The sequence below is a fragment of the Equus quagga genome, chromosome 21 (assembly GCF_021613505.1).
Source record: "Equus quagga isolate Etosha38 chromosome 21, UCLA_HA_Equagga_1.0, whole genome shotgun sequence".
NCBI lineage: Eukaryota > Metazoa > Chordata > Mammalia > Perissodactyla > Equidae > Equus > Equus quagga.
In genome coordinates this window covers 37074729-37102353 of record NC_060287.1, presented here as the reverse complement: position 1 = coordinate 37102353, position 27625 = coordinate 37074729, and the positions used below count along the sequence as shown (strand labels likewise).

The following is a 27625-nucleotide window of genomic DNA, read 5'->3' as shown; positions in this document are numbered from 1 at the left end:
GAACGTGGAAAGAAACACGCAAAGCCATGTTGCAAGGAATCGGGGCCTGGCAGCTCCATGCAGAGTTTCTTGTGGCTGTTAACCCTCCTAGCATTTCTGAGGGTCCCATGGGACCAGGTTCAGGTCCACGTGCACACTTAGCCGGCAGTCACTGGGAGTCTGTGGTCCTTTTGTCCCGTTGTTCCAGAAGACCTACTCTTTGAGAAAAAGTGACATCAACAAAATCGGCGGTCGGGGGGCCTCCTCTCCTTTGCTTGTCCTACTGACACTCAGAGGCTGGTCACCAGGAAAACCGAGGAGTCTGGCAGGACAGGAAAAGCCCATCCCCGAAAGGAGAGAGAAATGTGCCGTAGGAACCAGAGGCCAGCAGAGCTCTCGCCAGCGTCCTCGGCCACAGACAACATGTGACGACAGTCACTTCACATACTTGTCCATGGTTTGAAGAACAGCTTTCAAACCTCAGGACTGCAAAGCACGTTTCAAATTCAAGGAAATGAGAATGCAAAATTATTCACGATCCCACGATGAACGACGAACACGGGAAAGAAAAAAAGCTTTGTTAAATATCACAGTGGCCGGGATTCAGCAGTGTTCCATCAATGTTGCTAAAACATAATATTAAATTAAGGTAACATTCTTCCACCTAAATATGCGTTAAATCACCTCTTGAGCATCATGGCAAGGCCATGTGACGGCCAGTGGACGGGACAGCCTCAAGAAGGACTTAGGTCAGCCATCCGACTATATCCGTCCTCTGCTCAGGGGCTGTCTGCTGTCAAAACCTCATTCCACGTCTTTTAGGGACCAAGTCTGCAGGGCCAGTGCCTCCTCCCAGAGACTGGGCCCCCGAGCGGCCCAAGCTGCGGGCTTCTGATAAAGGAGCAACCGCCCTCTTAGCGACAAGGAACGTGAACCCAGATCGAAGTTTAGAACACCAAACACCTACTATTTTGAACACCAAACACCTACTATTTTGCACGTGGTTCCAGGGGACTCCATGCAAATGCGCAGCTTGCAGTGCAGATAGACAATGGCGTTGTTAACGAAGGAGAAGATTTTCAGCTTAAACTGGGCCTTTGTGGAGTTCCCGTTCTCGATCACGTCCGTGTGCGTATTGGGGATGGGGCAGCTGGGAAGAGAGGGAAGGGGGCTCACCAGCTGTAAACCGGCCTCCCATCCTTCTTCCCCAATGAGTTTCCTTACAATATATCTGACAGCACACGGAGCTCCTTGGGAGGCAAGGAGGCCAGCTCTCCCATTCCCAAAAGGAGAGTCCCCTGGGGGTGTTACCTGAACCCCAGGTCCACATCCATGTGGGTCTGCGAGTCAGAAGCCCAGAGCAGGCTGCCCAGCAAGGGGAACAGCAGTGCCCAGCGCCCAGCAGAGCCCTTACCTGTTGTTGATGAAGCCAAACATGATGGGGTCCCTGGCGTTGCTGGACGGCGTGGCCCAGCACTCGGTCAGGACCACCTTGAGGTCGCTCTTCTGTTTGTAGAGCCCCACTTCGATCTTGACGTCGTCGCTGGCAGACACGCTATAATTTTGAGGGATCGGAGAGTCTCCGATGAACAATTGCATTTCGGTGACAAAGTTTCCAGCTCCGTGGAGGTCCTCGATGATGGTGTAAACCCTGCAAGAGGAGCGGGGTGCAGGGAGGTTGCTTCTGTGACCCCTCGTGTTCCTGTTCCTCCCCTCAAAGCAACTCCAAGGCAGTGTGGAAATAAAGGAAGACCCCCTGCCCCACGGGAGAAAGGGCAGAGCTGTTTACTCCCAGCTGGCTGTAGTGGGGGGCAGCCCTGTCGCTTGTGCGCTTGGTGGGGACTCAAAGGCGGGCAGGGGAGGGGGCATCTTCACAGTGGAAAAGGGAGGCTCAGGTGCACCCTGATGGAGGCGTCGCCATGGGGACACCCCCGGCGGCTCACTAGAAGCGGGGTGTCCTGCGTGATTGGTTAGGGAGCACAGCTGGCTTTTTCTGGTTGGTCCTAAATTAGAAGCAGGGGTGAAAATTAGGGATATTGGCGGTTGTTAATTGAGTCCTTGTCAATTTGTATATTCAGTCTCTCGAAAGTGTCCTTGAGTGATCGAAACCCTAAAGAACCCCCAGAGTGAAGGTTCTAGAGAGGAACCCGAGCTGGAGAGATGGAGAGAGGCTTCTCACTCACCCCCACTCTGGGGTGTAGCCTGATGAGGTCAAGAGGTCATTCTGGAAGGCACAGTGGATGGGGCTCAGGATCTTCAGGTGGTGGATGATGCCCTCTGGGGACAGGTCGTTCCTCAGCGTGGTCCTCACCACCGTATTCGTCATGTTCTGAACACAAATGGGGTGTGAGTGAGCTCCCAGGCTGCAGCAGGCCCCCCGACACAGCTGTGGACCACAGCTCTGGGTGCGGGGGGTGGGGGTTCTTTTCTAAAGCTTATCCCCCAAAACATAAAAACCCTGGCAATTTTTCCCTAACACAAATTGCCAAAGAGAACCAAGTCCTGACACCTGCTTCAGCCCATTTCTTCTTCTCTTCATCAGGGGAGAACCAGAGACTAACTCCATCAGCCGATACCCAAATTAATGGATCAGCTTCTCCCCTGATAATCCCCAGTGCGTTTCTGAACGTGACTGTGCAGGACCCTCTCTCACCAAAGAAGTCAAGAGTGAAAATGAATTGGTTAAAGTCTGCAACTAAGCAGCCCCACATTCTTTCTAAATTCTGTGGTCTGGGGAAAGTAGCAACACGCCAAGGATCCAGAGGACAACCTCAAGAAAAGGGATGTGCTCTTGAACAGGACTTGGGGAGCGTGACAGCGCAAACACAACTAAGGTGGCGGACCTGGGGCTCCAGGGAACTGTGTCGGGCCCGTCAACGTTCATGGAGTTAAGCCCGTAGAGAGGTGTGGAGTAGATTGGTTCTGAGCTGTGGGGAACTGACTCCCAGGTCAGCGGGGATTAGGGACCCGTTGCTCAGAATGTGAAAGTCCAGCAGAAAGAAGGGAGGGTTGTCAGACAGCAGTGTCCCAGAACAGGAAGATGGACTTTCCCGAGTAGGAGGGAGTCCTACTCAGAAAAAGAGATGAAGACCCTGAGATGGGCAATTTCGAGACTTGCTTCAGTGGAGAGGGCTGTAGGGGAAGATAAAAATTTCTGTGAAAATTGCCGTCATCACACTGAAGCCAAATAAAGCCGTTTGTTCGACAAAAGCTCTGAAGTCATCACTATGCGTTTGAAGCGTTTTGGGGGCTGGGGGCCTGGAGTGTGACTGTCACAGTGGTGGACTTGCCAAGATTAACACCCTTTTACTGACATCTCCTAAATTGTCACCAGAACAGAGCGAAGGGCCCGCTGGGGGCAAATACGGACGCTGTGGTTGTGATGCACAGTGGCGTTACAATTGGCAGCGGGCACTGCGCCTCTTCCGTTATAATCCCGACCTCAGCAGTTTAGAGCTAGAGAAGGGGAATTGGTGTGAAATAGGTAAGCCAGACCATCGAATAAGAGGAAAATTACGCCAACGAAGAAGGGTCAGTTAGAGTGGGTGGAAATACACAGCCGAGTAAAGTTCTGAACCATAACAAAAAAAGGAGACGCTATTGGACTTCTTAGAGGACGAAAGAGCATAGCAGCTTATGAACTATGCGACAAAGTGTCCGATCTGCATAAAGCTGCCAGTACAGCGTTGGCCTAAAATAGAATTTCCGAGACTAACGATACTCACGGGACCCATGGATCTAATGGAAACGAGGACGCCAGTGGCCAAACAGGCATTGACATTAGCGGGTTTGAGAACAAAACGCCACACGCAGGGCAAAGCTTCGGGGGTGTGAGAAGTGCCTGCTTTCTGATGACGCTGAAGGGGAAGTCCCTGAGAAGGACATTCTGAAACCTCTGTCCCCTTCTGCAGCTTCCGTATCGACTCTTTCCTTGCTTCTCTATGAGATGTTATGGAGTGAGCGTATCTTCCTTGTGCGTGTATTAAACAGACCTGGACAAACGCTGGTAAAGTGCACTATATCACAGAGTCTTTAGCTACTGGACATCATTGGTCTCTCTAGGTTCTCATATAAATAGTGAAATTTGAACAATTGAAAGCATGTTAATTTTTAGAATTCATTTTCCTTAGCATTAGCTTCTGGGAACAAACTTGTGTAGATTCTTAACTGAATTATCCAAAATGGAAGCATTTCCACGCTTTTGAATTTACACCTCTCTTCTGTGTTTGCTTCTTAAAGTAAAGGGCTCGTATTTGTATGTCCATATTTTGGAGTAATTATCTACACGATGCTTGCAGGTCCTGTGGGTTTTTTTGGCTAAGAAGCAGAATCTCATTCGGTGCCTGAAGTTTCATAACAGGCATGAAGCCAGATCGCTGATGAGCCGTCTTCGAGGCACAGAGTCTAGAACGTGTGTGTTCACAATGGTGTCCATTCTGTGCCTTGAGTCACTTTGAAAATTGTCTCAGAAAAGCTACGCAGTCCCCTCCTACTTTCACAAGAATTTTATACTTATATTTATGAGATGACTCTGTACCCCTGTGAATATTTTGGGGTGTGGACTAGTTTGTATCTGCTCTTAGCATACTCTGCACCATCTCTATCTAGTATATCAAACTATGTGCAGAGGTGTGACCTTAAATTTATATACTAGAGGTGTGACCCTAAATATAACTTTTTTAAAAAAACCAGGAGGTCAATAAAATGTAAGCTACTTAACAAAAAAGAAAGAGAGAGGGGCAGAACCTGCCACCTGTACGTAATCTGTTGTATTTGTATAAATAAGTCTTGAGGGGAATCTTAGTTTCTGACAAGTGTCAAAAACCCTAAGGGATCCCGTGGACTCTAGGGCTTGGATGACTCAGAAGAGACGAGTTACCCTTTGCTCTGAACTCGCTCTGAACCCCACTGAATTTAATTGCTAAACCAGGTGTTTGTCGAGCTCAGAAAAACAAAGTGAGAGAGCTGACGTCTGCAGCCTTGTCTCTGGGTTCCCTCGCCGGCCCCGTAGGAGACGCTGACTCACCCTCGGGAACAGCCTGGCTGACCACGCCTGAGCACCGCGGCCAGGAGCAGCCGTCTCATTCTTAGCATCTTTCATTTAGGTCCTAGGAGCGCTGCGGCCCGCTAACTTGGACCTGAGGACCACAGGGGTGGAGGTCCAGGCCCCTGAGTCCCTGCCAGTGGCACAGCTCCCCTGATGAGGACAGCCTCCCTGCCCCAGTCCACGGCCAGGCCTTCTGCTGAAACCCCCCCCCCCCCCCCCCCCCCCACACGGGCCCCCCCCCTTTCCTGCCACCCCCCCCCCCCACCCGGGGCCACACTGCCCCACCCAGCCAGACCCACTCAGACACCCTCTACCTTGTAACTCCTCCCCCTGGCTTTCTGCTCTCCCTAATCCGGCCACTGCCACATGTCCCCTGGCTACACTCATGGTCCTTCCAGAAAGAAGGCCCCCTCCCGCACAGAGAACCAATAAGTCCTTCCTGGTGAACCCAACTGCCCTTCCTATTTCCCCAGGGGACGACCTCTCCCAGTGCCAGTGCTGGCGGAACTTATGGAAGGTGCTGGTTTTCTCTCCTGCTGCCTGTCTGTCTAGCATGGCCCTGAAAACAGAGCCTGGGGCTCCATGGGCCGAGTGTGGGGAGCAGGGAGGAAAGGGGATATGGGAGCAGTAACTGTGACTAGAGACAACCAGTGAAGAAGCAGGACTTGGAGCTGGCTCAGCCCACCCCATGGGGGGATGCTGCAAACTGGAGATGCTCAAGGTGGGCTGGGAGTCGGGGAAAGTGCCAGAGCCCCTCTCTGCACGTGGGATGTGAATGCCTGCAGGCCGGGACAGTCATTCCCCTGACTGGCCTTCCCTCCGTGCCACAGAGGAAAGACCCTGGAATGAAGAGAGTTTTTGAGAGGACCACGATCCCTCTGGCCGGGTACTTCCCATAATGCCACCGCACTTCCCCACCAATGTGCATGCGCACTCACACACACACACAACCATTCACACACACAGATTCACACACACACACACACCCCCATTCATACACACATTCACACGCACACACTCACCGCTGCACACGGGCTCCGGGCTTTCCTGCCCCTTCACCTCTCCCACTGACTCTCATCCTGCGTGTACACAGAGTCACTGAGAGGAGTTTTGAGACCCCAACTCTGAGACCTACCCCAGGCCCTTTGCACCAGAATCCCTGCAGGGCGGGGCTCGCAGCTCCCTCCTTGTTCCAGGGTGCAGCCTGGTCCACAGTGAGAACGCGGCTCTATCCTGACCCCTTTGCTGGGTCCCCCATTTAGAGTCTTCCCTGATCCCCTGGGCCAGAGGTGGACCCTCCCATGTGGAGATCCTGACAGCTCTATGCCGCCCGGCGCCCCGTGCGCGTCCAGACCTGGCAGCCCGGCCTTACGCTCTGCACGACGGTCCCGCACTCGCTCCACCCGGCCACGAGGAGCACGTGCGTGCTGTTGCCGTCGCTCACGTTGCAGGACGGGTGTCCTAGGTACAGGGACGACTCTGGGATGGACTCCTGCTGCAGGAAGCGCCTCTGGACGGCGATGGCCACCTTCTCGATCTCGCAGAGCACCCTGACGGCTCCAGTCAGGTTCAGCCGCTGGGGCAGGCCCTGGGGGCTCACGCTGGCGCCAGGCACAGAGGCTGCCCCAGTTCCTGCTGGGGTGGGGGGCTGCTCTGGGCCGGGGACCTGGGTGGTGTTGCCAGGAGGGTCATCTGCAAGGTACGAGGAGACAAAGGCAGAGGTGGGTCTGTGTTTAGGGACCGCCATGAGAGGGCCAGGGGGCCAGGAGCGGATGAGAACAGCTGTGCACCGTGCAGGAGCACACACCTGGGTCACACATTCAAACCACAGCCATGCACACACATGGGCCGCACCTTCCTGCAGGCCCAGGCAGCTGGCCTGGCTCGGCTCGTCGTGGGCCCCCATGGGCTGGGGGACACAGAGGCCTCTGCCCTCCCAGCCTCTCCCAGGCCGACACCGGGTGTGTGCAGCCATGGACTTGAGACAAGTCTACCCTGGGGTCCTGAGTCTGTTCTCTGAGATGGGCCAGTGGTGTGTCCTCTCAGGAGCCTTGAGTCCCAGCTCCCGCTCCCGCTGCCTGCTGCCCCTAGAGCAGGCTCAGTTCAACCTCTCAAGGAACAAGGAGGCTCTGTACAACCGCTGCCCGTCTCCCAGGGCTCGCTCCCCAGTCTGCACGAAGCAGACCCCGGGCCTGTCTCAGCCCCCTACCTCGGCCTCCGCTCTACAGCCCAGCTCCATCACCCCCCAACATGGCATCCGCCTTCTGTTCTCTCGAGGTGGGCTCACCCAGGCCCTGCCTCCTCCCCCGGCTCTCCCACTCCAGGATGCAGCCTATCCACATCCCTCCTGTGGCATGCACAGACTTCGCAACCGGCCTCACCCGCCTCTCATGGCGGCCTGCCTCCCGCTCTCCCCCACTATCTCCTCCAGGCCCCCACTCTGCAGCCAGCCGAGACTGCACACCTGGACTGTGCCTGCCTTCTACAACTCTATTCTTGCTGTGACACCCACCCCACACCCTGCCCCACCGCAGGCCCCTCTGCACCGTTCTGTCTCAGCTGTCCTTTAAGACCAGTTCCAAGGCTCCTCTTCCAGGAGGCCCTCCCTGACCACATTCACAGGGCTGAGACAACACGGTGTCCTCTGGGCCTCCTGCTTCCGCCTCGGCAGAGCACATTCCATTCCTCGTCCTGTGACACTGTGTTTACTGGCATGAACGTCTGTTTCCCTCCACTTGACCGAAGATCCCTCGCTGGCAGGGTCATCTCAGGGTCAATGCTGAATCCACTAAGGGCCCACTGAACGGGAAAGTGCTGAGAGGCAAGAGGGGCCGTGTAGAAACGTTTCCCCCTTGTTGCCTGTCACACGGGCTGCATGTTCTCTAAGCCTGTCTTTTGGCATCTGAGAGTGCACAGCTGGGTGTTTTCTCATCTTGGGCATTGGAAGATGCACTTGGAGATACGAGGCCCCACCAGAAGGCTGGAGACCCGTGGAAGAATGTGAAGGGACATGCACACACGAGCACACACTTGAGCATGTATGCACATACACACATATGCACACACATACAAGTGCACACACACACATTAGGAAACCCAGGACATAAAAATATGCTGACCTCATGAAACACTTTGTGAATGAACGTCCTTAAAAGAACAGTATTCCAGAAAAGGGCCTAGGAGAAGATTACCTTCACAAGGTCTTCCAGAATATTCCACAGGGAAGTCGGGAGCACCTCCCGAGCAGCTGCAGGTGAAAGACCCGAGGGTGTTGCGACAGGACGTGCCCGGTACACAGTCGTCCTCCCCCGCGTCACACTCATCGTAATCTGCACAACATGGAGAACAGAAAGGGAGAAGGTCGCTGTGGGCTACAGGCTGTGGGCTCTGGGGAACAGAGGCGCAGCGCGCGGCTGTCGGCGGACAGCCTGTGGGGAAGAGTCCGGGGAGGCAGAGCTGAAAATCATCGAATGACAACAGAGACTGGCAGCACTGGAGAGCTCAGGAGGCAGCACAGCGTCCCAACGGACGGGACAGGGTGAAGCTGGTGTCCACATGGAGGAGGCCCTCACCAGAAACCGAGTTGGCTAGCACCTTGATCTCAGACTTCAGCCTCCAGAACAGAGAGAGCTAAATGTCTGTTGCTGAACCCCCCTAGGCTACAGTGTTCAGTTATGGCAGCCTGAGCTGACTCAGACAATAGGAGAAAACAGTCTAAATTGCCTTTTCTCTCTCTTTGTCAATTATTTGTACCGGGATCTCCTTGGAAACTGAGCTTGAGAGGAAGTCTGGCTGCAGAGAGGAACATATCTGTCCCCAAACCATCGAAACAGGCAGCAGAGGAGGGGCGGGGTGGGACACGGCCTCAGAAAACGGAGGAGCACCCCTGGGAATCTTGCAGCTTCACTAGAAGATGTTTTCATCCTATAAACCTTGAAAAACCCATAGCAGCGACAAGAGAGATGAGGGTCTCCTCTGTTCCACAATTTCATCCCCCGCAGGGGCAGCCCTTAGGAGGAGGCACATGGAAGGAGACGGAAGGCAGGAGCTGAGTTCTGGCTGCCTCTCGTCCTGAAACACCGTGAGTCTCCCTCGGGGCTGGGCCCCCGCCTACCCCATATGAAGGTGTCCCCTCTGACCACCTCCAGCACAGAGGCGTTCTGAAAGGCGGTGAGGAACGCAGCAGACACCTCCCGGACGTCCACGTCTGCGAGGAGCAGCAGATTGAACTCCACCACGACGCTGCCATTGGTGATGCTGGTCACTTCCACCTGCACCCCACCAGAGTCCAGGTGCCTGCGCATGGTGGCCGGCAAGGAGCTCCGCACCTTTAGAGAAACCGAGCACATGAGAGGAGCCGGCCGCTGAGAGAGGAAACAGGGGATCAGTGCCCTAAGGGGGCTCCGCCGGGATTCCTGCCAGCAACAAGGCTGGCCTGGGCAAAAAGGTCAAAGCCACGGGTCAGCTCTGGGCCCGTTCCCATCTGCCGAGTCCCCCAGCCCCTGCAAATGCCCGTGGGCTCTGAGATCTGAGAACCCAGTTCCCCTGTGAACCAGCCTGTCTGTATGGGGCTGGGGGCTTATAACTTGGTAGGGGGCTCATAACAGCATTTACAATCTGCCACACTCAGCTCAGAGCCCAGGAGGGCGGGGGCTGAACGAGTGGTCATGGAGAGGGACACCACCTCCTCTGCTTCATTTTTTCTAGAACAATCCTTCTGCTCCTGATACTGCAGAACTTTCCTCTGCATTCTCCCTCCCCGCCTTTCTGAAAACTGCTTCCCCATGAGCATCCCAGTGGGACAGGAAATTCCTGCCTATAAATGTCTTGTTTCTCATCCTATCACTTTGGACAGAATCCTGTATTGCACGTCATGTTCTTCTATTCTGGCTTATCATGGCCAAAATGCCTGGAAAGACATTCCATCTTATAATGAGCTTTAAGTCCATATAACGCAAATCTCCTATGGAAAAGTGTGTCTCCAGGGGTTGCTCTCACGGAGAAAACCTCATCCTCATCTGAACTGCGTGAAGTGTGGTGGCCCAAGGCACAGGCTCACGGCTTCACTTCCCTGCTTTGGGACAGCCAATAGGACCCAATCTCTTGGTACCCATCAGAGGCCGCAGACGCCCAGAGACCCCCGAGCTGCCTGCCGTCACATGGCTGACATCATTGCCATTTTAACAGTTGGGTCCTTTCTTTCTGCCTTTCTCTCTGGCTCTGGTTCTCTCTGGCACTTCCAGAGAGGGATCCACCACAGTCTTGTATTAAAGTCACTTTGGGTTGCATTTCAAACCAACCACAAAGCAAAGCGCCGGGCTCCTCGGTAGGGAGCGACAAGGAACAAGGTGCCACATTAACCCTCTACCGCCCCAAGTTTGTCTTACATTCCTACGCATGTGATAGATTGCATAATTATTTGCTGTTCTGAATTCTAGGCAAACAAACAAACAAAAACTGTCCCCAAAAAGAGGCAAAAGAGGAAAATGTTTGAAGAGGAAAGATTAATCAGGAAACTTGGGGTGGAAATGGAGCTGCCTCATGTGGCCACTACAGCTATGTGGACTGATTGCTTAATATGATGGTTAACGTTTCACCTAAAGAAGATGGTGATACACACGTCAATCAAACCACCAACAACTCTTGAATCCACGCACTGGGTGGGGAGCCCGGGACCCCAGAATAAATAAGGCAGGAGCCCAGATCCCGAGGAGCCCCAGTGGGACAGTCCCTGGAGGCAGCATGGTCGGTTTCGTACATGAGCAATGCTGATAGGGTTGAACAGATCGTTATCACTCCACCTCTAGGTGGCACTGCCAAACTCTCTCTATCCTGTGTCTTAAACTCCCAGAATAAGGAAAAAAAGCTAAAATGTATGATATATCCACTATGCAAACAAGATCACTCAATTACGACAAGTTCATTCTCCATTCGTCAAAGGGTAATATAACCTTCATCAAAAAGAATATTGATATTGACGCCCTTGCTAAATCATAACAATATACCATCCCAAAGAATGCTAATGGGATGGCAGAGGGAAGCACAGGAAAGAATAGGAAAAATAATTTTTTGAGGCTGGGATCCTAGCAGCATTATTCACAATAGCCAAAAGGTGGAAGCAATCCAAATGCCTATCGATGAATAAATGGATAAACAAAATGTGACCTATCAACACAGTGGACTATTATCGAGCCGTCAAAAGGAATGAGGTACTGACACGTGCTACAAGCTGGATGAACCTTGAAGACATTATGCTCAGTGAAATGAGCCAGACACAGAAAGCTGCATACTGTAGGATTTCACTTCTATGAAATCTCCAGAACGGGCAAATCCATGGAGACAGAAAGCACATTAGAGGTCACCAGGGGCTGCCGGGGGTGGAGGAATAGAGAGCGACTACTAATGGGTAAGGGGTTGCTTTTTGAGGCGATGAAAATGTTCTAGAATTAAATGGTGGTTACAGTTGCCCAATTTTGCGAATACAGTCTAAACAACTGAATTGTGCACTTTAAAAGCGTGAGTTTTGCCGTATGTGAAATAGATCTCAATTTTTTGTTAAAGTTTTCTTTTTAAGGCAGCTGAGGGGCTTTCTGCTCCACAGGGTCCCATATCGATAAAAAAGTTTCACTGAACTGGAAACAGCCTGAAGCAAGGATGCCACAGAGAAGACATGCCTCCCACCGACCGGTGTGTCTATCTGATGGCAGATCCGGGCACACACAGGCACGATGCCAGAGCTGGAAGGCTCGGCTTCCTCAGCAATGAGGAGCCCATAGCATCTTCAGGGCAAAGTCCCTGTTGGCTGCGACGAGGATACTCCCCTCCTCCCTCCTTCACATCCCAGAAGGAAACGAGGACTGAGTTCATCACTTACCGTCCTGAAGAAGAGCTCCAGGAAGTCTTGATACTCCCGGCTGCTTACGTTGCGGAAGGATTCCACATACTCCACATTGGCTATCCTGACCGTCCCGCTGAGTTTCTGGGCCGCTGCGGGATGGAGAACGAACATGCTGGGAATGGGAATGTACCAGGTGACAGACGACCATCTCTATCTTAATAGCAGTGTGTTCACGTCGACCAGCAATAACATCACCCCGAGGCTGACGTGCACTCCAAAAGGAAGGAGCAGCACCCAGCACACACAGCCCACCGACTCCAGAGGATGCCAGGACACAGCCTGGGCACAGAGCGAGAACTTTCCGGAGACCATGGAACCAGCTCAGTGCCTGCACCTCTCCACCCCTCCCTGTGCCATTGTCTGTGCCCAGGGTGTCCCGGTAACTGCCAGCAAGCTGGGACAACTTTGAGAGTTAAAGGAGGTGGTACTCGTTAATCTTCCAGGGCCGCAGGTGAACACGAGGCTTTCCCAGTGAAACCAGGACACAGGGTCACTGTGCCTCTCTTGGAGCCCACGGCCCATGACAGTGTCCAGAAGCCCTGATACACTTGGTTCTTCTTCCCCGACAGCCCGGCCTCTCCACGGGTCAAGGGAAGTCCCTGCTTTTGCACCAGTCTGTTCCATCTGAATCTTTCCCCTCCATGTTTTAGGGCTTCCGGGAGCACATGGTGCAAGAATGTGGTCCAGGAATATCACCCGGCCACATTGGGGCTTCCAGCACGGCAGCCATCTCAGATCTCCCTAGGTCCTTCACCAGATGGTTGTGAAACACCTGCCACCTGCTGGCATTCTAGGCAACAAGGGAAAGAGAAGGACAAGGTTGTCCTCTTGGGGACTGAGGGTCCTGCTCCCAGGAGCTTGTTGCCGAGGTGCAAGACAAACCACGAGGCCGTCCCACTATGCATGCCTGGATGGACCCCAAACCCGTGTCCTCGAGATCATTGCTCTTGCTGCCTCAAGGCCATCGGTCCAGACTCCCAACAACTGGAGCATGCAGCCCGATCTCAAAGCTGTCAGGAGCAGGATGGGGGCACAGGTGAGAGGAGAAGAGGAGCCCCCTGGGACATGAGGTCACAAGCCCACAGGCAGCTCCTCCCTCCAGGAGTGGGTGAGGCCTTCAGAGGCCAGACTGACGCCAAAAGCCCAGCACCGGCTCTCAGACTCAGGGCCGACCAGCCGACAGCCGCCTCCCTTTCTCTAGCTCGCCATGAACTTGCACGGTAGCATCATCGCATGCCATCTCCTCCCTAATTTCCCAGTCTCCAGCTCATCACTACTTTAAAGTATGTAAACAGAAGTTGTACACTTTTCTGACGGCCACCCTAAAAGGCATCCGCCAAGGGGCGTGCACCCCAGCTTGGGGACCACCGCTATCAGCTCTTGCACAGCTGCCCGAGATCTGAGGACTTATCTGCAACCTCAGGTCCACCCCTGGCTGTGCGGGTCAGTTAGACATCCAGGAAAACATCCGGCTGACAAGTGCTAGTGCGGAGGGAAGGGGAATTTTATCTGACGATGTGAGTGTCGACGAGGGTCTGCTCCACCTCACTGAGGTCTGCGTTTGAATCCTCAGTTCTATCGTCATCCCTTTTTCTCTGTGGCCCCAGGCCCTAGGGGCCATTCACACATCGGCATCTGACTGTCCGACTGTCCGGCTGTCTATTGTGGACCTCCCTGGAGCCAAACACGGGTTCACCGAGAGTGAGAACAATCAGAGGGCATGGATGACGCCCCGTGGGCCAGCACACACACACCTTTCCCTGCCGTGTGCCCACGGGGACACAGGTGAGCGAGTGTCTGCAGCCCCTCTGGGCAGAGTCTGAAGCACTTGGCCCCACTGCCTCTTTGCCCACGGTCTGCCCAACACCTTTCCCTGCAATGAGCCCCATCCTGTCCGGCCTCTGTGTGCCAGCCAAGTATGGAACGGAGAGAGCCAGGCATTCCTACACGGAGAAGAAGATGAAAAACCCAGCGCCTGCAAGTACACCCGGCTCTTTAAACTTAACCCACCAAACAATCTTCTTTCTACTTTTTCTTCCATTTAAGAACAAACCATGGTAAGCGTTAAACCCTTTACCTGTCCTCACTTTGAGGCGAGCTCTGGCACTTTCTGTCTCACATGCTTTGGCCACAATCTCGACCAGGTGCAAGACGCCGGGCTCCAGCCCCGACAGCGTCAGACTTGCGTCGCGGGTCTCCAGGTGCACTGTGGGGCTCCGCGTGGAAGTCAGGGTGAGCTGGAAAGGGGGGTGCAGGGCAAGATCTGCCGCCCACGCCAGATGGAAGCCGGTGCTGGTCACGTTGGAGACCGTGACCCCTCTAATGGGGATGGGAACTGGAAAGTGGACATAAATGCTAAGATTAAAATCAATCAAGCTGCTCCGAGGCGAGAGAGCAGGAGAAGCCTCACCAAATGCTAAAATCAAATACACCACGGGGGGACACGACACATCCTCAGGAGACGCCAGCCCAGGGAAGTCCTACAAAGTCCCCTTGCTGTAAGCAGCACACATGAGTATGGGGTCCCTGGACGGCCCTCCTGAGCCCTGGTCCCTGGACAGCAACCCTGGCCCTTCTGGTTTAGTTTTTGTTCTGCCCCTGAGGTCCTTGGACTTCCTGAAATGAAGGCCCTTTGAACAGGTTCTGTGTGGACTCCCCGAAAGGTCAGCACGGGTGGCCATTCCTGGCTACAGAGCTGTTGTTACAGGTGACCCCGGGCTCACGTGGCCTTAAGACTTTAGTCTTGGAAGCTGCACCGTCCAGCAGAGCAAATGCATCGATGGAGCTGCATTTGACAGCTCATTTGATTTGCATGCAATCCAGGGTTGGGCCAGCTCTCAGAGATGCTGGTGTGGCCTCCCTCTGTGGGAGCCGCACGGCCAGGCCCGTTTCCTGCACAGGACTGCCACCTGTCTCCCGAGGCGTCACCCAGGGACTTTGGCAATAGGTAAACCCCTATGCGTATTATGTGATGTGGAACTGCTGGGGGGCAGGGCTCGGGCTTGGGGCCTGCCCAGGCTGGGGGTACTACACTGCTGGAGTGGTGCAGAAATGCTAGGGTGCCCAACAGTGCTGGGGGATGTGCCCCAGACCTCCATGTAATGTGTGCACCCCAAAGGCCCCTCCCGGTACCCGACTTCCTGCTCCAGCTGTTGGCAGGCAGAGATGCTCAGGAAGGAGGGGAAGATAGGACTGGAGAGAAAGCACAGGGACTAGTTCTCGTCCTAACAAGACCTGAAGCCGGCCGCCAACAGAGCTGCTCTGCGCCCGGGTTTGTCCAGCCATGAAATGAGAAATCCGCCCAAGTGTGTCTAAAAGGCCTTTGACTCAACAACCGTATGAGCCTTTGACTCCTGGACCTCACACGGACCATGTGGCTCCCAGTGTTCTCGGGCCTCAGGACACACGTCCCCCAAGATGCCCCATTCCAGGCACTCACCACAGGCCGGGGTCTTCAGAGACGTGGGGCTGGGAGCCAAGGGCAGGTCTGGGGATCCAGAGGGTCCAGGGTTCGAGTTCTGTGGCTGCGTGGGGTCCAGAGGTGCTGGTGATGTGTCCCGAGTGGAGAGGCTGGTGTCCCACACAACATGTCCCGTGGGACCCTCGATAGGAGTGGCCCAGAAGGACGACTCCATGGTGGAGTTTCTCCATAACCACCCAGAGGGGTCCCGCAGGCTGTCCGTGGCCCCCAGAAGGGAGGTGTGTGTTGGCCCGGGAGCCCTGCTGGCTGTCCACTGGCCCTTCCCCAGGCCGGTGGACACACTGGACACCTCCTCCATGCCTTGCCCTGTGCTGTTCCTGTCCTGCTCGACCACACTGCTGCCCGCTCTTCTGGGTGGGGTCCCTGGAGTCTGGGCCTGGCTCACTGCAGGGGTGCCCCATGGGTGCCTGGGGCTGGGTGACAAGGTGGGGGTCTCCAGACCAAGTGCTGTTGTTTCTGTGCCAAGAGCTGGGGCTGTTACCCCTGTCGCTGGAGACAGCACGCCTCCCGTGGGGCTCACCACGTCACCTGCAGAGACACGTCCACTCTCAGATGGGGCGTCTGGTCCAGAATTGCCTGAGCAAAGCCCACCAGGTGCCACCCACAAGCAAGAGCCCCCCCAGGTGGCCCCCAAGTAGCGATCCGGGCGGTCTCTGTGGGTGAATATGAATGTTTAGCCGGGCCCAGGTTGGCAGTCCCCCAGGCACACTCGCGGGGGGCAGGGTGGGGGCGGGGCGAGGCGGGCCCTCTCCATCAGATAAATGAGGATGCTGGACCCCGAGAGTGGGGCTCTACCTCGGGGGCTGCAGAACCAGGGCATTAATGGGGAAAACGGGGCAATTTCCCCAAATTTGAGCTCAGTATGGGGCTTGGTGCTGGTCGCTATCATCAGCCTGCTGGACATCGCATGAATAAGGAAAAGAATGGGAGAGGAGAAGCTGAGTGGACATCAGGAAGCAGGACAATGTGGTTAAAGAGAAGAGGTCCCCCCGGGAATAATTCTCTGCTGCTGCTTCCAGCCCAAAGGCCATAGCTGTTATGAAAACAGGTGGCTGAGTGTCTCCACGGCCCACCGTGCGTTCAGGGTGGACACCGCTAGTCAGTCACAGGATTCGAAGTCTGTATATTACCTCCTCCTGCTTCTCAGCTCAGCCCTCCAGGCAGCCCCAACCAACCGATCAGAACTGGCCCCCCAAAAACTTGGGCCAGAGACGTGCCAGGACTGGGGCCCAGAGGCCCCACATCAGGCCTTCTCTCCTGGATTTCCCACACTCTTGGGCTCCAGGCCACCTGCGGAAGGGACCCTCTCCTGGGGCTGCATCCTGACTTATGGGGAACCCCCTCAACCATAAAAAAATGAAAACTTGTATTTTAAAACTGCCCTCGTGTAAAGGCTGGATTCATTATTATATACTCATTGTTATTAATTTCTTTCTTTTGATTTTAAAAGAAATTAAAACATTTTCATGGGCCCCTAAGAGAGTCTCCATCATGGCTGATGGAGAAGTCAGCCCCACCCCAGGTCCCCAGGGAGAAGGCGCCGCCCGGAGTTGGGGTGGGGGAGGGGGGACGCACCCTCACAGGCCCGGCCTGCTCGGGAGGGGTTGGCGTCCCTGGCCGTCCGGCACCGGCAGGTGTAGGAGCCCTCGAGGTTGATGCACTGGGCGGCCGGCGAGCAGTCGTGCTCCAGGCTGTCGGCACACTCGTCCCAGTCTGCCGGGTGGGAGAGACAGGGCAGAAGCCAGTGAGAAAACGGCCAGAGGCTGCTCGGCACACAGAGCAGCACCAGAGCCGACAGCTTCCTGGCCCATGTTGCAGCGACCGGCTGGAGGTCGAGGCCAGGAGTCAGAGAAGTACCCCAAGTCCAGCAGCCCGGAGGAGGCCCTGCACGCAGCTCAGGCCAGAAGCCTCTAGCTGAACCAAGGAAACAAGCTATGACCTGCCTGCACCGACCTTCACCATTGGCTGCCTGATTTGGGGTCAAAATTAGGGAATGTTGGTCCTTTTGGGGGTATTAGCACACACAAGGGTGAATATATTCCTCTCTGTTTATTCTTTGTTCCAAGACCCCAAAATCAGGATGCCTTTCCTTATCTCTGCTGTGCCAACATCCCCAAATATTCAGCTTTTCAACAAAGAAAAATAACGGAGCCAGGAGGCGTTGGGGTAAGTACGACACGCACTTTCACAGTCCTCTTTGAGTGTCCGGGTGTTCGGACACGGACAGGAATGGCCCCTGAGCCCGTCCTCCCCGAGTCCAGAAGAGTGTTGTAAGCCCCTCACCCCTGTGAATCTCCCCAAGACCCTGGTCCTTGCTCACCCGCCCACACCCGATACAGCCCCCCAACTTCCAATCAGCGGGCAGCCAGGCCTAGCATCAGGCCAAACTGGAAACCAAAGTCATCAGGACACTGCTCCTTTCTCTTTCTCCAGCCCTGTCCTCTCCCCTCTCCTGGTCCCCCTGCTGACGGCCACCCCCACTCCTGTACCTCCTCCAAGAAAAAAATCTGACCGTCTCGTGCATCATGACACATGACTGATCAATAAAGTGCTACCCGCAGCAAGCATGACAAACCTTAAGGTATAAACGTCTTGAGCTGTATTTCAGGCTGGGAGGAGCTAGGGTGGGGGCAGGGTTCCCATGCCCCTAGAACTCCATCCTCCAGCCCAGACCAAGCTCTGCAGGTCACCACCTGCCCCACCCCACCCCAGGGGAGCAGGTGGCTCTGCACAGACTCGCCTCTGCTAGGGGGGAAGGTGGGGTGCCGAGAAGGGGGCTCGATTCCCCGAGTGGGGTGGGCTGCGAGGCTTGGTCACAAGGTCCTGCAGCTTATGCCTCCCAGAGCTGCAGGTGGAACTGCCCGATCAACGCCCTGTGGGCCAGCGGAGCCGGACTTGGCCGGGATGTAAGTCAAAATGAGGGCCAAGTTCAGCTTCATGCAGAGACAGCTCCGTAGCCGAGGGCTCCAGGCTTGTTTTGTGGTTTTCAGTCTTGCTTCATGTGCCCTTTGCAGGAGCAGCTCCCCCAGACCAGCAGGCTGATCAGCTGATGCAAGTTACACCCCACTTCCTGGGCCCACCTCCACCCCCACCCTGCGCGAGGCTCCTTCACAGACAGGGCCCTGCTGGTCTGGCCCCAGATCTTCCAGGAGCCCTGCCCGCCTCCAGCCTGCAGGCAGCTGAAGGGGTGCTGGGGGGCTGGAGGCCGGGATGGAGCCCAGGCTGACCGGGCAGCAGGGCCCTGAGGAGAGGGGAGGTCCCAGCTGAGACCTGGGTTCAAAACGCTGAGCACCTGGTGGCTATTTTTACTTGCAGTGACTCACCTAGCCCTGGCTCCCCCCAGCACACACTGTATTAAAGCCTGGGGCCAGAGGGTCTCCAGTTCAGAGGGAGGAGGCAGGTCTGCGAGTAGCGAGGGCTGCCAGGTGGCTTCCGCACCTCCCGGGCTGGCCAGACGAGGATGCAGGCCAGAGCCCCATGCACACTGCTTGCGCTCTGCTCCTGCTGGCCCTGCAGCTGGGACAAGTGTGCCGCCCACCTCCCAGAGGAGGGGGACAGTGCCGCAGAGCTGTGACTCCTGGCACGGGTGCCCCACACCTGAGTTGGCCTTAGGAACCAGTCAGGGAGGCCCAAGAACAGGCCGCCAGGTCCCAGCAAGGGGCACCTCCTCAGGAGGCCCCAAGCTGACTGTGGGGCCTGGGGTGCCCTTCGGAAGTGAAGCCCTGGCCTCTCCTAGAGGCCAGTGGCAGAGTCACCCTGGAGGGGAAAGGCAGGCACAGAGAACCTGCTTCTAACGGCACCACAGACAGAAGCTGGACAAAGGGCAGTGACACTGAATCTAAAAATGAAAGCCAGTGCAGTGTATTAGCCCGGCCAGCAGGCCAGGTGGTTGGTGACAGTCCCACGGCCAGGCTCCCTCTGCTCACGTCCCTTTTCCCACCGCCTGCAGAGGGGACAGAGAGGGCAAGCATGGCTGTGATGCCGTCGGCAGCATGTGGCTGACTAGTAATTTGGGCAGCATGGTTAGGCCTGAAGCATGGCAGGAGGCGGCTGCCAGCTGGCACTGTGGTGACCCCAGGGGTGCCAGTAGACCCGAGAGGACCCCTCCCACAGACCAGTGCCGTGCTCAGAGCCTGGTTTGACTGATGTCCGCACAGACCACTGATGCCCGGAGGCTCCATGGATGAGGCAGCCTGGAGGGCCAGTCGGTCATCCTCGCTGGAGAGCAAATGAGCAGGACAGTCCTTCCCGAGAGCAAATCTTAAGGAAGAAGGGAGGCGGGGGCAGGAGAGGAAGGGGACGGTGGGAAGGGCGCAGGATAGAAGGCCCCGTGAGGAGGACCAGTGGGGGCCCCGGGGACACTGGAGGACCTTCCCAGCCTGAGAACTCATCCGAGATCTGAAAGCTGAGCCTGGAAAGGGTTAACTGGAAATGTGGGAGGTGCTGTCAGGTGTGTGCCAGGCACAGCGCTAAATCCCACAGCTGCAACCACATCCCTTCGCTTACTCAACCGCCTCAAGGGTGGGACGTTGTTATGATCTTCCCATTTCCCAGATGAGCATACGGAGGCCCAGGGAGGTGAAGTGACTTATACAGTGCCCCACGGCAAGTGAGTGTCAGAGCTGAGATGTCAGGCTGTCCCCACTCACCGGAGCTGTGAACTACCAGCCACGTCACACCTCCTCCTGCGGGGCAAGCTGAGCCGGACCCATGAGGACGCAGCTCATAGGACCACAGTGCAGCTTAGCATGCGGCCTCCCAGTGCATGGGGCGTACCCTCCTGAAGGAAGACCCAGGACACGTGGCCACCCAGTGACCCAAGACAGACGGGCCTCAGGGAGAAGATGATTCATGACGCGACCCCCCCCCCATGCCATGCTGTTGGGACATGTTGACTGACGGGCAGCAAGCGCTCCCAGATACCCAGGAATGCTGGGAGGATGCCAACCATATCATTTCTGCATGAGCCACAGAGAAAATGAGCTCTCTGCATGCCATGCTGCATTGATTTTGCAGGAAGGCAAGAACGTGCTTCTCTGGCTCCCCAGCCCACGGGGCCAGGGGCTCTCGGGGAGGAGAAACCTCCTTCCCCACACACAACTCGGGCATGTGCTGCCTCCCCACGTGGGGGCTGTGGCCCAGGGGCCGTCCTGCAGCTCTGGTGTCAGAAGCCGGTGGTACCTGGGTCACAAGACTCTGTAGGGGACAGGGCCACGTCCCCCGTCAATTAACAGCCTGAGGCCTCCTCATCACTGGGTCCCCGGTGCAGCGGGGCCTTCCCACAGCCGCCCCTCAGCTCCGAAGTGTTGAGCAAACAGTCCCACTGTCTGTCGGGGACACTGCAGAGCCCTTAACTTCTGATGGGGCTTCTGGAACTTCACAGGGATGCTTAACAAGGATTCGTTGAGAACTCTGGGAAGCTAGCAACACCAGGTGCCTCCTCCTCCTCAGTGTGAGTTCTCTGAGGCTGCCACAACGTTACTACAAGCTTTCAAGCTGGTTCCAAACAACAGATGTCGTTCTCTCACAGTTCTAGAAGTTAGAGTCCAAAATCAAGGCATTGAAAGGCCCACACTCCCTCTGGGGGTCTGGAGAAGAACATTTCCTTCCTATTCCAGCTTCTGGGGGCTCCAGGTGTTGCCTGGTTTGTGGCTGCGTCGCTCCAGTCTCTGCCGCCATCTGCACGTGGCCTTCCGTCCCGTGTCTCCGTGTCATCTCCTCTTCTGTCTCTTCTTAGGATGCTCATTGTTGGATGTAGGGCCCACTCTGATCCAGGATGATCTCACATCTTTACCTTAATTTCATCTACAGAGACCCTTCTTCCAAATAAGGTCATATTCTGAAGTTCTGGGAGGACATATCTTTTGGGGGCTACCATTCAACACACGGCACCATTTGACAAAGATCTGGAATATTCTAATTCCTGGTGCACAGGGCCGTGGCTGGGAAGCCGTGCAGAAGGGCTGGCTGGACCACCTGAAGACTGTCAGATTTGGTCTCAGGTGGGCCCTGGGGGTACACGCTGAGGACCCACCCACATGGCGCCCGGTGCCTGCCTGGCACTTAGCCCCTGAGCCCAGGCAGGTGGGGCCCTCCAGGTGCAGAGGGCCACTGCCATCTCCATCCCTGAGCAGGCAAGTGATGCGGTGACCCCCAGGCTAGGCAAGCAGGTGTTTTCCAAGTGTGACTCCAGGTGTGACACCCCCAGGGGCTTCCCTGAATTCTCGGGTTGGGGTAGGCTGGGACAGCAAACCAATGCTCGACTGAGCTCAAAGGAGATGACAGAGCTCACCCTCGGACCCAGCTCCCCTGGGGGTCAGAGGGACGCCCGTGCCACAGATGGAGCCCCAAGTCTCATTGAGGCAGAGCCTGCAGGGGCCCTCAACTCGCGAGGGAACTTAATCCCTTCCTTCCACATCAGCCCCTCTGTCTCTGTCTCTGTCTCTCTCAGTTCCCTCTCTCTCCCCCATCTCTCTCTCTGTCTCTCGTGTCTCTATCTCTGTCTCGATGTCTCTCTCCCTTTCTTTATCTCTGCCTCTCTTTATCTCTGTCTCTCTCACCTTCCCATCTTCTCCCCATATGCCCCATCTCTCTTTCTCTGTCTCCTCCCCCCACCCCCACCCCTGCCCCGGATCTGTGACTTCCTGCCTTAAAGCAACACCAAGTAAAATTACATAATATTTGGGCTAATGAAGCAGGTCCATGTGTTAGCAAGTCACACAGTGGCCGGGCGGTGCCTGGGCCCTGACACAGAGAGTAAGCTCCCAGCCCTCTTCCCCCTCGGGATCCTCCAGCCTGCTTCCACCCTGAGCTCTGGGCCTGGGGCAGCGAGAAACACCATCCAAAGGAATAGGCCCCCCTGGGGCCCCGTGGTCCATGTGGAATCAGGAGGTGTGGGATGTGGGGGGCTCAGCCCTAGGCCCCCGGTCTCCATGGAGGAACACAGAATAAGGATTTGAATTTCATTTACTTTTTCTGTCTTTTGGAATAAAGTAAATGTTGACCCTAAAAAGCGTAGCCTGGACTTTGCAGGGCGTCACTGCGGCAACTCGGGCCGAGGGGAGGACCTACCTTGCACTAGCGTCCCCTGCTGGTCAATCTGGAACACCGTGCTCGCCAACAGAGGCGGGAGCATGGTGGCCAGCGTGGAGACACCCACTGGGAACTCGGGGTCCTGCACCGTCAGCCTGAGCTTCACAACCACGCTTCCAGCCTGGAGAGACACGATCTGCACCCTCAGCTTCCCTCTTCTGTGCAAGTCAGACACCGCCGGTGGAAAGGAGTTTTCAACCTAGCCGGGGAGAGGCGACAGCCGCTCAGGTAGAGCAGGGCTTTCCATCAACTTCTTCAAAACTGTTAAGTGGGGCCCTGGGTGTGACTGATGAGTGAGACACAGAATCCATGTGTCCCCGCCATGACCAAGAGGAGGTGCCCAGCAACCAACCGTTCACGGCAGCCAGAGACACCCTCCAGCTCACTGCACCCCACCTGGGCCTCCCCTGGGACAGCTGGGCGGGGCCTGGTCAGTCTTTGTGAGAACTCCCAGTGATCACTGTAATCAGGCTCCCGGTCAGCGGGCATTAGATGCACTGCCTACTCTCGGTGCCCTGAACATCGGTGTGAAGGTGATTTGTGTGAGAGAGACAGACAGACAGACTATTGGATTGACAGATGGATCAATTGATTAACCAAGAGGGGCCACGGAAGAACAATCCCATGGCTGTTTGGAGCTGTACCCCCCTTACTGGGCTTTATCCCCCAGGAAACCCACAGGCAGAGCCAGGTGCTCAGGAACGCCCACGCCCCAGCAAGGGAGACATGAGCCCCGCCTTCCCGCCACTCCATTCCTGCGCACACAAGTAAAATACCACGGAAAGGAGAGGGAATTCTCTAAGAAATTTCAAAAACTGATTCTTCCTGCAGGTGGACGCTGAGAGGCAACCCTCCTTCGATCTCTCATGTCTACACATCTTGCAAGTAGAAGGACTAACTACCCTTTTGTTCCAGAATATCTTTCCAAGATGTTTGTATGATGAACAGCCTTAGGAGAGAGAAAGATAGTGGCCCCCTCCGGAGCAAAGGGCAGACTGGTTCACGTCCGATATAATAAAGATAATGTCTCTTTCTGGGGCAAGCTTTCGGCAGGTTTGTTTGCAGTCTGTTACAAAACACTCAGGTTCCCTAAGCTTGGGGTTCCTTCCACCCATGACTTGCATATCACCCACCCAGGCCATTCCACATCACCCCCGTGGGACTCGGAGACCAGAGGGCAACTGGCACAAAAGTGATGCTCATGCCACCTGCTGTGCTGTGGGTAACAAAGTCCTTTGTTGCTGATCCAGGCAGCTCGTGTCGTCTGCCTGCACCCCTGGAACAGGAACAGGCTAACTTATTAGTTTGCAACAGGGGCAAAATCTTAGACCCTTGACAGTTCTGGATGGTTTGGCAGGTCACTTTTTTCTGCAATTCATCATCCAAGGATAGATAGTATTTGTCACTGACCTGGTTCTCCCAGGTTTCGTGCTGCTGTCTCCCTCTAGCCACATGGAGGAAAGGATGCCCTGATCACTGGCCAATGCTTCCTCAATTTGAAGCTGCTCCAAAGTAGGAAGACAGAACCCCCCCAAATCCCCCCAATCCCCCAGGTGGAAGGTTAAACAGAAAACCCAGCTGTACCATCAAGTGGTACAGCCCATCTGAATCAAAGGCACGTATTTCAAAGATGTTTTGGCCCCAAATCTAGATTGAGCACCCCCTAAAAGGAGGAGAAAACATTTGAGCAATTACTGCGGGATCTGGGCTGGCCCCTGAAGCCTGTGGTACCATGCCCTTGTGCCACAGCCGCGGAGCGGAGCTCAGCAGGAGAGGCCGGCTGCTGTGGGTTTCTAGCTGAGGACGCCCAAGAAAAGTTCCCTGTGTCTGTGCTCTGGCTTTACCTCGTGGAGCAGTTGTCGAGAAAAGTCCTGATACTCGGGGCTGCCGCGGTCCAGCAGCTTCTCCGTCACGTTGCGGTCTAGGATCCTTACCGTGACTTGGAATACCTGGGCATCTGGGACAGACCATAACTTGTGAACTTATTATTCAAGCTATCCTGGTGGGTTTGCTTGAAGTCCATTACAGAAGATTTGGATTCTCTAAGCTTGGGGCTCCTCAGACCCATGATGTGAGCATCACCCACCCAGGCCATGCCACATCACCCCCAGGGGAATTGGAAGCCAAGTTCACTGAACTTTGGTGATCGAAAGCCACATGCTTTTCTGTCAATGTTTCCATGAAGCCTGTTGTTTGTAGGGGAAATATTTTAAAAGATAGGTTGAGGCATGAGTCTCAGATTGGGGTAGCCAAATGGGGGAAATCAACTACCTCTGTGCCAGGGGAAAGGAAACTCTTAACACAGACACACCCTTTGGCAGTCAGGGTAGGGACATCCATGGAACCAGGTACAAATGTCACACACGGTCCACACCGCAGGACTGGGATTCAACCAGCACGATCCAGCAATCCCTCACACAGTGTGGCCACTGGTTCCTCTGCCCTGTTCACAGCCATGGCCCAGCCAGGTCCTCACGCTGGCCCCACCCAGGCCCCCAACCCTCGAGTGACCGTCTCATCCCGATTTGCCCAGACTTTTGGGGTTTTCACACCGAAAAGACCCTCTGTCCCAGGCCAACAGGTAGAGCTGGTTATCCTATAAAGGAGGCGGCCTTTTCTTTGGGCATAAGCGAAGCTGGAAAGACTGAAGCTGGGACCTGGGAACATACATCCTTCATTACAGAGAATAAAACTAACATCCTGCAGTGACCTGACATTTCTGAACAAATCAGATCATAAAGGGTAGAGACCGTGTCATTGAAGGCCTGTTCATTCCATCCCTCACGAGAGAGACCCCCAGAGGGTCTTTCACACAGCAATTTCTGCACGCTCTGAACCCCCAGACTGGGGACCCAACCTGCTCTGGTCCCTGGACCAGAATGTCTTGGAGCTCCACCGCCCTCCACCGACACTTCCACATCCATCCAGAGGCCAGGCCAGGAGAGAACTCCCACCATCTGTGCCTGACCTGACCGACGTCTACACCATCCAGGTACCGCCGTGACCAGGCAGAGGGGAGGCTGAATCACGGCACAGGACCAAAGTTGGCCCACGTGGCAGAGTCACAGGGGACATGCCAGCGCTGCCTTCTGGACGCTGGAATTCCCAGTTCATGCCTGAGTCTTGTTTGTTTTGGGAAAAAAAGGTCCTTCGTGGCGCCCTTAGAGCGGGCATTGCATTAGCTTTTCAAGTGTACCGTATGGGAAATGAGGCACGCTTCGTGAAGATTTTATGTGATGCTGGGGTCTTTGGTTTGGGGAAGTTATACAGACTCAGCCCTGTGGAATTAAGTGTGGCAAAGGTCTTCCAATGTGTGCAAATCGCTGCCCTTTTCTGCTTTGTTACACTTTTTGCCTCCCTCTATTTGACTGCTCTGTGAGTCCTTCACGCTACAGAAAGAGGGGGTGCCACAGAGCCCTCGTCAGGTCAGGGGTCAGAGGAAGCCCCCAACAGGAGGGGATGTTGGTGGCAGGGGGGCCCGTGAGGGCCACGACCGCCGTGGTCCTGCTCCCACGGCCCCTGGGGAAGGGTGGGCCCAGGTCAATGACTACCCCTGCCCTGATTACGGGAAGAACAGTGGTTGGAATCACTGGGGCCAACGGAAATGGGACAGAAAGACAAACTCACAGGTAACGTGTGGATTTTGGGTGAGGGGGCTTACCGGTTCTGACAGTCAGCGCTGCGGTGACATGGGCCCCACACCTCTGGTAGCTGGTCTTCACCCCATAAAGCACCCCGGCCTCCAGCCCGGCCACCTCCAGGGTCGTGCCCCGGGTCCTGGCGCTCCTGAGTAGCTCCTCCCCCTTGTAAACCTGCACGTGGAAGGTGTGGCTCTGGGGGGAGTTTAAACTCCAAGATACATGAAAGCTGCTGCTGGTGACGTTGAGGATCATGTGGTCTCTGATGGGAGGGCAATCTGTGAGGGCACAGAGTGAGGAAGATGCAGGAAAGGTCAGAGAGAAGCAACAAAAGCACAAATCAACAGGGGGAACTACACAAATTCCAACGCTTCTGCACAGCAAAGGAAACCATCTACAAGATGAAAAGGCAACCCCCCAAGTGGGAGGAAACATCTGCAAATCCCAGATCTGATAAGGAGCTACTAGGCAAAAGATATACAGAACGAGCACAACTCAGGAGCAAAAAACCAAATAATCCGACTCAAAAATGGGAGAAGAACTTGAATAGATGTTTCTTGAGAGAAGACACACAAACGGCCAACAGGCACATGAAAAGGGCTCTAACACCACTAACCATCAGGGAAATGCAAATCACAACCACAGGGAGATTCTAGCACCTGTTACAATGGCTGCTATCAAAAAGACAAGAGATAGCAAGTGTTGGCGAGGATGCGGAGAGATGGGAACCCTTGTGCACTGTGGGTGGGAGTGCAAACTGGTGCAGCCACCAGAGAAAATAGTCCAGAGGTTCCTCAAAAAATTAAAAACAGAACTACCATATGATCTGGGAATTCCTCTTCTGGGTTGATATCCAGAGGAAACGAAATCACTCTTTCAAAGAGACTTGTGCACTCCCAGGTTCATTGCGGCGTTATTTACAATAGTCAAGATATGGAAACAACCTGAGTTGTTTTGCAGCTGTGGCCATTGCGATGTGTTATGGGCTGAACTGTGTTCCCCCAAAATTCGTACGTCGGAGTCCTAACCCCAGCCCCTGAGAGTGTGTCTGCATTTGCAGATGGGTCTTTAAAGAAGTAATTACATTAAGGTGAACTCCACAGGTGGGCCGTCAGCCCATCTGCCTGGTGTCCTTGTAAGAAGAGGAGACGAGGACACGGACACACGCAGAGGGACAGCCGTGTGAGGACACAGGGAGAAGATGCCATCTACACTTTCTACACCCCAAGGGCTGAGGCCTCCGGGGACCCAGCCCCGCCCACACTTGGCTCTCAGACTTGCAGCCTCCAGAGCTGCCAGAAGATAACTTTCTGGTGTTTAAGCCGTCCAGCCGGTGCTACTCTGTTGTGGCAGCCTGAGCAGATTAACACGTGGTGTGGTGTTTCTGTGCTGCGTTTATAAATATTGCCTCGACGCAATGTCAGAGGGCCCCGGGCTGTCCTGCTTCGCTTGATCTTCCGTACAAGCACTTCTCCTGTCGGCTAATTCAT

At 55.2% G+C, this 27625-nt stretch overlaps 1 protein-coding gene across 1 annotated transcript in view; it reads right to left on the bottom strand.

The window, feature by feature from the left end:
* The window catches only part of LOC124231407 (uromodulin-like 1), a 61572-nt gene that overhangs the window by 8515 nt on the left and 25432 nt on the right, over window positions 1-27625 (bottom strand). Inside the window, exons 7-19 of the mRNA XM_046648201.1 lie at window positions 26159-26413; window positions 24342-24454; window positions 22477-22696; window positions 16981-17118; window positions 15364-15933; window positions 14002-14259; window positions 11901-12013; window positions 9141-9354; window positions 8218-8355; window positions 6399-6718; window positions 2163-2308; window positions 1394-1630; window positions 970-1129 (exon numbers count right to left, since the gene is read on the bottom strand). Coding sequence (XP_046504157.1) covers window positions 970-1129; window positions 1394-1630; window positions 2163-2308; window positions 6399-6718; window positions 8218-8355; window positions 9141-9354; window positions 11901-12013; window positions 14002-14259; window positions 15364-15933; window positions 16981-17118; window positions 22477-22696; window positions 24342-24454; window positions 26159-26413 — 2882 coding nt within the window. The remainder of the gene's footprint in view (window positions 1-969; window positions 1130-1393; window positions 1631-2162; window positions 2309-6398; window positions 6719-8217; window positions 8356-9140; window positions 9355-11900; window positions 12014-14001; window positions 14260-15363; window positions 15934-16980; window positions 17119-22476; window positions 22697-24341; window positions 24455-26158; window positions 26414-27625) is intronic.